General features: G+C 45.5%; 1 protein-coding gene across 18 annotated transcripts in view; it reads right to left on the bottom strand.

The window, feature by feature from the left end:
• The window catches only part of LOC147618948 (uncharacterized), a 222,548-nt gene that overhangs the window by 34,396 nt on the left and 175,392 nt on the right, over positions 1–12,760 (bottom strand). For 8 of the 18 annotated variants that reach the window (XM_086774131.1, XM_086774128.1, XM_086774129.1 and 5 more), the window contains 2 exons: positions 11,528–11,686; positions 5,536–5,662 (listed from right to left, as the gene is read on the bottom strand). In XM_086774131.1, the coding sequence (XP_086630257.1) occupies positions 5,536–5,662; positions 11,528–11,686 (286 nt within the window). The other 10 variants (XM_086774142.1, XM_086774137.1, XM_086774140.1 and 7 more) reach the window with 5 other exon arrangements.

Below are 12,760 nucleotides of genomic sequence, written 5' to 3'. Positions count from 1 at the left end.
GAGTTCCATGTGAATCCTGCAACTGCCTGACACTATCTCTGGCATGAGAACGGCCGTGAGTAGCAAAGAAATGTTTGTTACATCTTCCACCCATCTGTGTCCAAAAGGATTCCTATGCATGAATCCTTTTGTGTCCAAAAGCCACCCATCTATGTCCCCTATATGTTATTGACACTGTATGTGGCACAAATATAAAAATAAATAGGGCACAAGTAAAAGATATCTCACACAACCTAGGTGCTTTTCAATGGAATGCTTCTAGAAGAAGAGAAACCAGCTATTGTCGACTGTAGTGTATGAAGTCACGTAAGAGAGTAGAGTTAACTACAACTCTGATGCACACTGGACTGTGGAGCCCAAAATAGTGGAAGAGTCTCAACATATATGATACAATGTCTGGATAAAAAACCAGAAAATGAAAAATAAAGATGATACTACTGGCACCTAGAAAATGAAATTGGAACTGGAAGGTAAACAGAAACCCTTATAGGGTGTGAATATAGTGAGGGGGGGTACACTATGGAGGTGCCTCCATCTCATAATATGTGCCGCATCGGACGCTGGCGGATCTCCTCAATATCCTCTGTGGTCAGCACCCTGACTGCGTGTCCCGCATATCTCGCAAGAATAATCGGAGAGAGAGAAAGAAAGAAAGCTGTATTAACGTCTACTAGAGGCCGAACTCGACCTATGAGACAAATCAATGTACAACTGTCAATGTCCTCTGGATGTCCAGAAAGAAAAAGGACAAAATGAACATGAAATAAACTATGAAAGTATTGAGCTAGTGGGGGGGGGGTGTGATGGATGGAGCACTATTGCTAGAGGCTCAGTATGCAACCTATATGCGTAGCATATACAAGAATGCAATGCAGATCTGTCTAGCTCCAACCAGTACCATAATGGGGGTGTAATATGTGATACATAGACGATAGCGAGGCAAAAATCCCTCGGAGCATGATCTCCGAGTGTGAGTGTAAGTGAGCTAGCTGCTCCTGAATATAGTGCTGATGTTGAGCCCGTATCTCTATGATCTCCCTCTGATGTAGTCTGGGAGTTTGGTAGCCTGGTGCTCTCGGTCTCCGTCTGGCTCGGAGGTCCGCAGGCACGCTGCAGTGTAACCCCCTTCTGTGTCAGGGTAGGCACTGGGATAGATCTCTGGAAGAAATTAGTGAGCTGGAGCTGTCGCCCACCTCTCCTTGTGGTATGAGTCCGTAGTAGTGCCTCTCTGTGGCGCTGTGTCTCTAGCAAGAACTGGCCGAATCTGCGCTGGTCTGCGGATTCCATGATCTGGCGGAGTGAGGGATGTCCACTGAAGATGGTGGTGTATCTCTCTCTAATGTCACTATATGCTCTGCATTTGAATACATAATGCTCCTCACTCTCAACCTCCTCCTGGCATAGTCTGCATATCCTATCTGTTCTGGGGATGCAACCAAGAGGTTGAAATCCTATCTGATCTATAGACCTTTTATTGTGCTTACTTCTAGTAACCTTCTTCCACATGTAATGAAGTATCCTGAGGATAACCCAAAACTTCAGAAGTGGATCATGGCATTGCAGAAGTATGATATGACCTTTATTAAAGAAGACAATGTGAGAATCCATATGGCTAATATGTTAACCTACAAAGAGATGCAGGTGCAGCCCAAACCAATGAAGGACATTGAAAAGCAGGTGGTTCCAGACCATAGGATACATGAGGAGCTGTAGGATGTAGATGGGACTCTCTATTTTGATGGGGTTTTTAAGAAACGTTTGGGTAAGGGGGTGCTGGATTTGTCTTTGTAAGCAGACAAGGCAAAAGAGCTATGGACTGGTAGCGAAGAGATTCAAGTCAAAAGCAATAATGAAGCTGAGTATGCAAGCCTCAGTTTGGGTCTAGAAGAGTGCAGATAGAGGAAGGTTAGAAAAACGCTTATAAAGGGGGACTCTCTACTGGTTATAAGCCAGGTATCCGAAACTTGGAAAATAAACAAAGATGAAATGAAGTCCTGGTTTTTCAAAGTGAGGAAGCTCTTAAATTGTTTCCAGGCTTTCCAAATATGGCATGTATCTAGGGAGAGTAACATGAGAGCCCATGAGCTGGCTAAGTAGGTCTTCTCAAACGATTTACATGTTGTGGCAGTCCAAGAACCACTGTATCAAGGTAGAAGACGAGCAGGTGCTGTTGACACGGTTTGCCAGAAGAGAGCTGTATGCTTCAAAGAGAAGGGCAATTGTCAGAAGAGCCTTAAAGTATGTATTGATTGGAGACACACTGTACCATAAAGGAAATGATGATGTTTTGAGAACAGTTTTGTTTCAAGAGGAGATTCTAGATTGTCTGAAAGCTTGTCATGAGAAGGATTGTGGTGGCCACTATGGGATTGACATTACAAAGAGGAAAGTATTGACATAAAAAGTTATATGGCCAAGCATGAATAGAGATGTCCATCATTGGTGTAGGATTTGTCTTCAATGTCAAGCATTTCAGAAGAAGATTTATATTCCTGAACCCTGTATCATATCATCAATTATGGGGCTTTTGAGAAATGGGGTATAGATGTAATAGGACCACTACCAGGAACTAAGAGTAGGAAGTTTTAAATCAATACTGTTGTGGATTACTTGACAAGATGGCCAGAGACGGGGGCAACTAGTAATGCTACTGCCCGGCAAGAATGCAAATTTGTGAATGAAATGATTTGTTGCAGGTCTGGAGTTCCTTTAGAGATGGTCAGTGATTAGGGGAGAGAATTCAGAGAAGATTTAATCAAAGAGCTGACCAAGAAGTTGGGGATTAAACATAGATTTACTACTCCATACCATCCCCAATGGAATGGGTTGGTAGAGAGCTTCAATGGAGTGTTGCAGAGATTGTTGTTCAAGCTTGTGGAAGATCATCCCAGTGATTGGGATATGTACTAGAAGAGAGTAGTTTGGGCCTTTAGGGTATCTGAAAAAAATGCTACTGGATACACCCCTTATCACTTAGTGTATGGAGAGGATTGTGTGATGCCTGTGAATGTGATGTTACCATCACTTGACTTTTTGCTACAACATAACATGACCGAAGAAGAGCAAGAGAAGAGGAGGTTAACCAATTTGTATTCTTTACTGTTGCATAGAGAAAAACAGTTAAGTGGTAGGAAAAGGTCAGTCAGAAAAGAATTGAGACTTTCAATGAGAAGCTAGGAAACAAAGACTTGAAGAAAGGGATGTTGGTCCTCATATAAAAATGCTTTAGATACCAATTTTCAGACCAAGTTTAGGGTAAGATAGGAAGGACCATTTACCATTCATGATATTTTTTCTAATGGATCTTATCAATTGCAAGATTTGAGTGGTCAGATGCATGCACGCAGGGTGAATGGCCTGAGACTGAGGTCATATCACATCATAGTAATGTGAAAGCAGAAACCATAATGTGAAACACTTGAAAGTGTCACACTGCAGGGTTGGGGCAATATGTGTTAGGTGCCCAAGGCTCAAAACAAATATGGAACGTGCCAATAAATAATAAATATATGATGATGTGTAAAGGTTCCAAGGTGGCAAGGACAACGTGGCAACGAGGAGGATAAGAGCAGGTGCTGGAAAGCCAAAATAGAAGGTGTATGGTCGAAGGAGAGAGATGGCGCAAAGGTTCTAAAAGACGGCGAGGCGGCAACGGGAAAAAAGGAGGTTTTTGGGACAGTTGACAGGACGGACAGAAAAAGATCTAGACGAGTTACAACAAGGGGAGCAGCGAGTGAAGCATGAGAAGTACCTGCCACTTCTTCCTCTACTGTGCATGATAAATGCTTGCTCCCCAAGTGCTTTCGGTTGGCTGAATCTCTCCCAACCTCATCTCCTCAGACAACATAAGAGGTATTAGCTCCAAAAGTTGGGTAAGATTTATGTGTTACAGTTGCCCTTCTGTTTATAGCAGCCACCTATTCCGCACAATATTTGCATCCAAGCTATTTTGGAGGAGGTTCCGTGTTCCAATCTATGATTGGGGGTTATCCTCAAGGGGGCATGGGAATGCAAGGAAATTTTGGTGCTAGTTTTCAGCCTAGAATGTAAGGCAATATGTATGATGGTATGCAACCCAGAATGCAAGGAAACATGTATGGTGGTATGCAGCTCTGAATGCAAGGAAACATGTATGGGGGCATGAAGCCGGAATGCATAGTGGCATGTTTGGAAACATGGGAGGGTTAGCACGACTACATGGTATGCAGGGTGTGGGAACTGGAAGTGTTGACCCTAGTATGGGCATGAATGCAGAGGGTAGCAATCTTGTAAAGCCACTTCCTTATTAAGAGACTGTGGACGCATAGGAGAAGTTTTGTTTCTGTTAAGGTTTCCGAAGCAGACGGGTATGAGGCAGAACTCAGTCTAGTTTTGTCAGCATGGGATCAGAAGGGGATCAGCCAAGGAATGGGTAAGGTTCTGGGATAGTGACTACCAGGTTTGCTGACAAGGAAGGATCACAGAGGCCCCAGAAAGATTCATTCTGGATTGGAAACTTAAAGGAGGATTTCGGAGGCGTTTTTCTGTCATTTTTGAGTCAGTCGAAATGAATTTTGGTTAGCTATAGGATGCTAATGGGTGCGATGCAGTTCTGAAGAAAGCCTTTGAGATGTTCTGATGTTGGCGGATGTTTTTTGGTCTGGGGTCATCAACTTGTGTCTGTTTCGGGTAGCATACAATATTTAATCTTCTTGGGGCAACTGAGAGAGATTTAGGTCAGCTAATTGTCAGCTGTGGTCGACTGAGGCTTTTGGGTAAAAGATTGGAGGTCTTGAAGGTAAGGTCTGACGGTGAACGACGATTGGAGGTAGTGATCAGGTCGGACAGTAAGGTGTAGAGGTGCATTTTTGTGTTAGCCATTGGTTAGGGGATTGAGCCTGAGCTGATAGCTATCATTTGAGCTGGGATCCTAGAATCTCCAAGTTTTGATCCTTACACATTTTCTTCTTGTGTGTCTGCTGGTGGTGTTATAGAGGCCATCACCCAGCCACCACACAACATCTTCAAAAGGCCAAAGTGACCTATGAGACCAAAATAATTACAACAAGTCCATGTGATACAATGTCTGAGTTACATAAAAAGATGGAAATGCTAGGAACTAAAAATGAAAAGCTAAAGCTGGTACTAGAACTGAGAGTGTATAGCTCTCTACCCTCATCCTAATATATCCCTCATTGGGAGCAACTGCATGGGCCTATGAGATTAATGGGCCTACAAAAGAGAGAGAAAGAAAGAAAGATATATTAAGCGTCTACAAAAGACTCAATGGGCCTATGAGACCAAAGTAATACAATAATGTCCATGGCATATCTCATCATGGAACGGAAAATAAAATAGAACTCAAAACTATCTCACTGGAGTGCTACAAAACTGTCCATGGAATACCATACCAAGAGCATGAAACATGAAACATGAGAGGAGCATCAGCTAGATGGTATCTCACTCTGCAAAATATCAAGCATGGGGATAATTTGTGTGTGTGTGTGTGTGTGAGAGAGAGAGAGAGAGAGAGAGAGAGAGAGAGAGAGAGGTTACCAACTGATTATTTTGTAACCGTACACCTCTTTCAAGGCAACCAGAGTCATGACAACACAATCCATCAAGCCTTTTCTTATCTCCTGTGTCATGATGGTATTGACTCATACACGTACACCGCATAGTTCTACATTCAACATCCCATCTTGTTAGCTAAGTAGCTAGAAAAACATGTAAATCTGCATCAAATGTTATCAATGAAACCCATTTGACAAATCCATAATTTGAATCAGAAATTAAAAGAATAAAGATTTCTTTTCAAACCACCTTGAAGTCTCAATACTGCACCGTGGACAGATGATGTAGCACTAGGAGACAAAGTCAGAGGAGCACAACCTGTTTCAATGCCCATTTTACCACGAGATACAGGGTTGCCACCACTCTCTTCAGGACTTAATACCCCTTCTATCCTCACCCCCCATAATCATCCCCCTTGCCTCGTCCACAACCCTCTCAACCTCCCATCTACCTTCTCATCCCCTGCTACCCCTTCTACACGTGTCCCTTATCCTCTCCGACTACACTCACCCTTCGTTCACTTGCCATCTAAGGGTGCAGCAGCATAGTCAAGATTTTGGCTGCTAGAACTCCTTGATGAGCAAGGGGCCCCCAGGAAGTGTAATCAACCCCATAGGCCTACCCAGACAATGCCAGGTAGAACTGCATGCCTACTTGGATGCCAACCTCTGAAAAAAAGGTCTTGAACAAAAACCCCCACCATCAACAACTCAAGCTGCATGCCCATTTCTCTAGCTCTTTCAAGCAAAAGAAGATGGGCTTTATTTGGACTTGCAGGCTCTTAAGCGCATGTCAGCTCTGCCGGTGACCTGCCCCCCTTAAAAACCTATCCAGCTCACTTTCTCACTCCCTCACACATCATACAGTCCATCACACCCATCCCCCCCCTCCCCTCCCCCCCCTCCCCTTTTTTCCCTAGGCGGTTTCCCCCTTTCATGCTCTCGCACAGATCCGACAAAACCCCGAAGGTCTTGCTTCTGGCGGCTGTGGAGGGAAGGCACCTGGCCCTGCTGCTGCTGCAAACTGAAGAGAACCTTGAAAATCTGCTTTGCGGAAATGGAGGGGGTAAGGGAAGCCTCAAGGGGGGTAGAAGCCACAGCTGTTGATCCCACTGGTGGGGCTTGGGTTATGGGTAGTGGGGAAGAAGAAGCCTCCGGGGATGTTCTGCAGAGGGCTCTGGCCAAAAGAAGGCCATCTAAATGCCACAGAGCCATAGCCGGAGCCTTAAGGGTGGAAACAGGAGGGGGTCCAAAACCCTAACCCTAATCCGACTAGATTAGCATCATTCCCTGCTACAGAGGCCGATCTTGCAAACCCCTTTGCCAAGGTTGAAAAAGACACCAAAAGCACCCTCATTGCCAAATTCTTTTGAGTCACATTTATCCCATCTCCAAGCCCGTGATTGGGTATGTGTGGCGTTGCCTTACTTCGCACTCCACTTCATAGAGGTGAGGTTTCTTGGGAGAGGATTTTTCCAACTGGACTTTGATGCTGAGGAAGCAGCCTCAAAGGTGCTGAAAGGCAGCCCATTCCCATTGGGCCCAAGGAAGATGTTCATCCTACCATAACACCAGCTGTTTCGACTCTGTTGAAAAACACCGGAACCACTTTCCTCTTACACTTAGATTCCCATGCCTTCCACATGCGTATTGGCCAATGCTGGGCCAACTTTTGGGCTGTTCCTACAGGTGCCCCCATCCCTGACTTGCTGACCTCTTCTGCCAAGGTGGTCACTGCCTCGACAGACGTTCCCATGGTTATAGTGCTTGCTTGTGACATTAAACTTTTTCAGGCCTTTGTGCTGCATATGGGACCTAATGGTTTGTTGATTTAATGTATGAAGATTGCAGATATAGGCCTGACCAATCCCAGGTCTGTCATCAACAGGGACACTTTGCTAGGGATTGCCCTAGGGCTAGGGGTCATAGGAGATGGTGCAAACGTGCCTCTAAGGCGACACACCCTAAGGCTCCATCTCAGGCAACCGTCCGCCAGGAGTGGTGAGTCATCTCTCATGGACGCCCTCCTGGTGAGAATGCTGGGACAGAGGATCATGCATCACCCACACACGATGTATTGTAGAATGATGATGTATTGGGTCAGAGTGATGAGGTTCTTGAGTCACCTTCACAAAAGGATGATGCATTAGGCTAGAATGACTCTGTTGAGTCGTCCCTAATTTGGATTGGATAGTATGCAAGATGTACATGGCGTGGGCGATCATGCAGATGCACACCATGATAATGTCACCCTCTCATGAGGCTTTGCGGGATGTACAACACGATATATCTAGATCATCACGATGCCTTGCAAGGTGCTCATGTATTGCACATTGTAGCCTATCAGATTGCTTGGCTCGATGTTCGACCAGTGCCAGCTGACAAAGTGCCCGTACCTGACAAGTGCCGACCGTCCAACTGACAAATGCCAGCTGACAAGTGCCGGCCATCCAACTTCCATGACAAGTGACAAGTTGCACTCCAAGCTGGTGATTCATTGATGAAAGTACCACCCACAACCAACATCTTCATCAGCTACATGCGCTCCATGGCATTTACCACGTCCATCTCTTATCTCGGATGGCAACCACTTGCACACCATCAACGAGCAGGTGGCACATTCCTAACATTGGCAATCAATGGCAGGTTGCAATGGCACATCTCTAATATTTGTAGGTTGCACAAGGAATCCCGCTCCACGTTCAGTGGCGGGGCACTTCATGGCACAAACGGTGCACCTACCCAACCTGCACCTAATGCCAGTCAAATTGCAGGTAGTGCTGTCCTTACCCAGCCTAGCACCGAGAATTCAAGCTGGATGGACCCATCTACTATGCCAGCCGCTACTCAATCCAGCTGAGAAACTACAACACCACCACTGAGCATGGCAGTCTTCTAGTGGCAGGAGGACCTTTATCTTGGCCGACTATACCCGACTCTGTGTGGACACCTTTCTGGTGCTGGCCGACAGTGTACAGTTCTGGCCGACTGGTATAGATGCTGGTTGTGGAGAGAGAGGCCTCGGCTGCCTCTCGAGGAGTACGCCGACTGCTGCTTGGGGTCCATATAAAATGGCCCCGCAGACCTTGCCATTTTAGTATCTTGTATTTGCGAATCTTCTTGTGTATATAGAGCAGAGTTACACGCCTCTATCTCTCTCCCTCTCTTGTGCTGTTTTTTTGCACTGTTCTTGCTCAAGTGTTTCCAGATTTGGTCATCATCTCCGCTGCATATTCTGACATGGTATTAGAGCTCTAGGCTCTTGATAGATCTAGGGACTTGTGTGAGCAAGAGAGGGACTGTTGCGTTGCTGATTAGTGGACTGTTCGGGACTGTTTGGAAAGAGGAGAAGCAAGAGGACGGTGGGCTGATTTTCTGGGCAGCCACTTGTAGGTGTAAGTTTTTTTTCGCACCCACCCACCCTTTTCAGTTACATCCCCGCAATGGCAGATTTATTAGAGATGGCTGAGAGGCATGTGAAGATCCCTACACTCCCCACGTTCCCGGTGGACCGTCAGTTGGACGGGAACAACTACGGCATATGGAAGGTTATGATGGAATCTGTTTTGGAGTCATATGACCTTGCTGATTTCATCGTTGTTGGGGTTCCACGGCCGGAAGCAGAGGAAGGGAAGTTACCGTCAACCAGAAAGGACCGCGAGGCACAGGCACAGTTTTGGGTTCATGTCAACGCCAGGGTCCGTTCATTTATCTTCCACAACTGCACACCGCAGGTAATCAATCATGTAAAGCATATGACCTCTCAATGAGTTGTCAATCCATGACAAATATCTAGTGATCAAGTATTGGGTGAGGGATTTCAGCCCTCCGCGATGAGGTAAGGGTTTGGTGGGGCACGGAAGCACAATATATCCTAAATGACCCAGATACAATGAAGAGAACCCAAATATTCGCTTTTCCCAAACCCGAACACACAAGTGCCAGAAAAGAAAATAAATTTTGCAGGTTTCCTAGGCTCTAATACCACCTGTAGAACACTTGCACCTATATGCTAGGGTTTTGTAGAGATAGAAAGAAGAGTGCAGTGGAATCACACATGCAGCACACGCAAGAATCCTAAACTACTGCTTTGTATTGTGTACAAGAAGAAGTAATATAACTGATATTCAAGTACAAGATGTGGCTAAGAATGAAGGTGTCAAATACTATTCACTCCTGGCTAGCACTTTGCCTATAGAGAAACGCTCTGTGAAGTACAACGTTGTGAAGCAAATGAATACGAAGATTCGGTGACCCACGTATATATATGCACCAATGCTTGTAGTCGGCCAATTGTACCCAATTGCCACGTCAACAGTGCCACGTCTTCACTTCCATGTGTCACTTGCCTTGTCCGACTCTACTTGTCGGCTGCTATCTAATGTTTGGCTCTGCCCTGTATCATGGTCAAATGCGTTTCAGCTCAGCTGAAACCTTAAAATGCTGAAACGTGTTTCGTGAAACCTTGAAATGCCATTTCTGAAACATCGTTTTGTGTTCTCAGTTTCAAGTCTCTCTCTCTATGATTGCTAGGATTATTAGAGCCAAGGCCGTGGTACCTCATGAGATTATTCGAGCAGAGCTGGCGGCTGCCCCTCTGGTGATTGAGGCTCTTACGAGATCAGTCTCCTACATACATGGCTTGTGGGATCTCCCCCGAGACAGATATGCACGCCTCGCCCTCGAGTCCTCCCGACAGTTAGCTTTACAGGGAGACACGGCTTGTTGGTATGGACAGATGACATCTTGGTTCCAGGCACATGGTTTTAGCATGGACAGATTGCCTCCCTTCCAGTATTCTCTGGATGTACCCTCTCTCACTCTCACACGGACAGAGATTACCAGACTCATCCGTCAGGATTTAGTTCAGCTGGACATTAGGAGGACATGGATACAGCCGACTGAGGAGCTGGGCACGAAGATGGCTTTCTACAGAGAGCATTTTCGTCAGCTCACAGCAGATGGTTTTATGATCAGACCCAGTTACATGGATGTACACTTGTCCCATGCAGTAAGATGTGCTATTGGTCAGATTCGCACATCCTCACACCAGCTTGAGATTGAGATTGGCCGATATAGAGGTATACCAGCTGAGGCCAGGATATGCCGAGTATGCCATGGGGAGCCAGAGACAGAGCTGCATTATATATGCCATTGTACTGCATACTATGAGATACGTGGTCGTTTCCACTGTTTATTCAGAGAGGGTTTTGGACCACTTTCCAGAGTCATTGGGTACCAGGACCAGAGGTGTTTGGGATTGTTCTTGCTTGAGCAGCGGAGATATAGAGATAGCCTGCTTAGGCACACAGAGAGCCAGACTCAGAGGCACATTACAGACTTCTTTAGTCCAGCCATCACTGCGCCAGATGGACCACAGCAGCAGCAGGACATGGATACCGCCCACACCAGCGGTACACTGATTGATTGTGCGATTGAGCTTGGGTGGTCCAGACGCCCGGGACTACGGAGGAGGGCATCCCAGCATAGACGGAGGTTGCAGCGGCGGACTCGGATTATTCTTGCGAGACATGCGGGACACCGACTCAGGGTGCTGACCACAGAGGATATTGAGGAGATCCGCCAGTGTCTGATGCGGTACATATTATGAGATGGAGGCAATAGTCAACTACAAATGCATGGAGTCCTTCCAGGCGCATGATGATGCTATCAACGCACTGATTGTTAGGTGCACGGATGGCCAGTGTATTTGAAAGACTGTATACACACAGGAAAATGATATATGTATTCCCCAAAACCATGTATACATAACCTACTTGTTAGTACCCTTCGCACGGACGTGATATGAGGGTTAACTTAAGGGGGGAGGGGCATGTCAAAAAATGTTCATTAGATCACTCTGAAAGAAGCATTTAGCTATGAAAAAATCATTTAGTCCACAAAAATCAGCAACCAGATTGGTTTTGCTGATGCACAAATTCTGCTTTAATGAACAGAAGTAGTGGAGCACAAACCTGCTCAAGTCAGCATGAAGTGAGTTGTTAAGCTCCATCAGAAGATCACGCTCATCGGCAATCCGTGCAGCATTCACAAGAGTAGCTTCTAACTGTGCTTTTAAATTCATTTGTGTTTGCTCCAATTCAGCAAGCCTTGCACACATTTCTTCATCTGAACTACAAATAGTAATAATTAAAGTCCTTGAGATGTTGAGAGCTGAAAAAGAAAGATTCAAAATAATTCTTAATACACAAAACACAATAACATGAGAGTGGAAGTCCTCAATCCGATACAATCTACTAGGGCTATACACACGTAACACATGCATCACACTGGTAGGCCCATTGTCTACCAAGATGCAGTACTACAGAGATCATTTCCTCATATTCACAACAGGTGGTTTCATAGAGAGACCAAGCTATCTCAATGCCTTCAGGTCCCATGCTATCAGGATAGCCATTGGCCAGCTTAGGGTATCATCCCATAGACTGAGGATAGAAATTGGCAAAGCTGAGCGGATACCCACAGACAGGACATGTAGACTCTGTCAGACGGGGGTTGAGTTGGAGGAGCATTATGTTTACCATGAGATCAGAGGGAGATTTTACTGTCTATTCAAAAAGGGCTTTGAAGCCTTATCTTGGATCATGGAGTACCCAGATCACAGGTGCCTTGGACTCTTCCCACTGGAGCTGAGCCGACACAGAAAGTCAATACTCAGAGATCCTCGCCCCAAACAGCCCTCCTCTCAACTTACCATCACCAGTAGAGGTGTCACCAGCTTGGACATTTCCCAGTATGAAAGGGGTTTGGTGGACTCCAAGACATCTAAATATTTGGAAAGTACCAAGATTTGGGAATGGAAGATTATCCTACAATACAAAGGTTCACACTCCTAAAATTTAGGACAGTTGCTATTTTTTTTTCTTCAAGAAAGAGACTTCTATTAAGTATGAAAAAGGCATACAACAATAAAGGCTGTAAGCCGGAAAAGAATAGAATCACCCCACTATGTAAGGTGATTTCAATCACTGAGGAGCATCATGATGCCATGAGAGACATGTGGGACTAGAAGAAAAGAAAATGCCATGGTCCCACTCCCTCATAAATATAACATGCTTTTCCTGCACAGAACAAGAGGACCCCTGAATACAAGCCCAAGTAGCGATGAGAGTATGGATGACATCGCCCCATATAGTACTAATGCACTGAGACCCAAAATACGGACACTCTCAATAGCCTCCGTGCAT

This window comes from Cibotium barometz, chromosome 34 (assembly GCF_041138505.1).
Source record: "Cibotium barometz isolate CiBa-2024 chromosome 34, ASM4113850v1, whole genome shotgun sequence".
Lineage (NCBI taxonomy): Eukaryota > Viridiplantae > Streptophyta > Polypodiopsida > Cyatheales > Cibotiaceae > Cibotium > Cibotium barometz.
The sequence above is the reverse complement of the archived record's forward strand: the minus strand, read 5'-3'. Positions and strand labels throughout refer to the sequence as shown.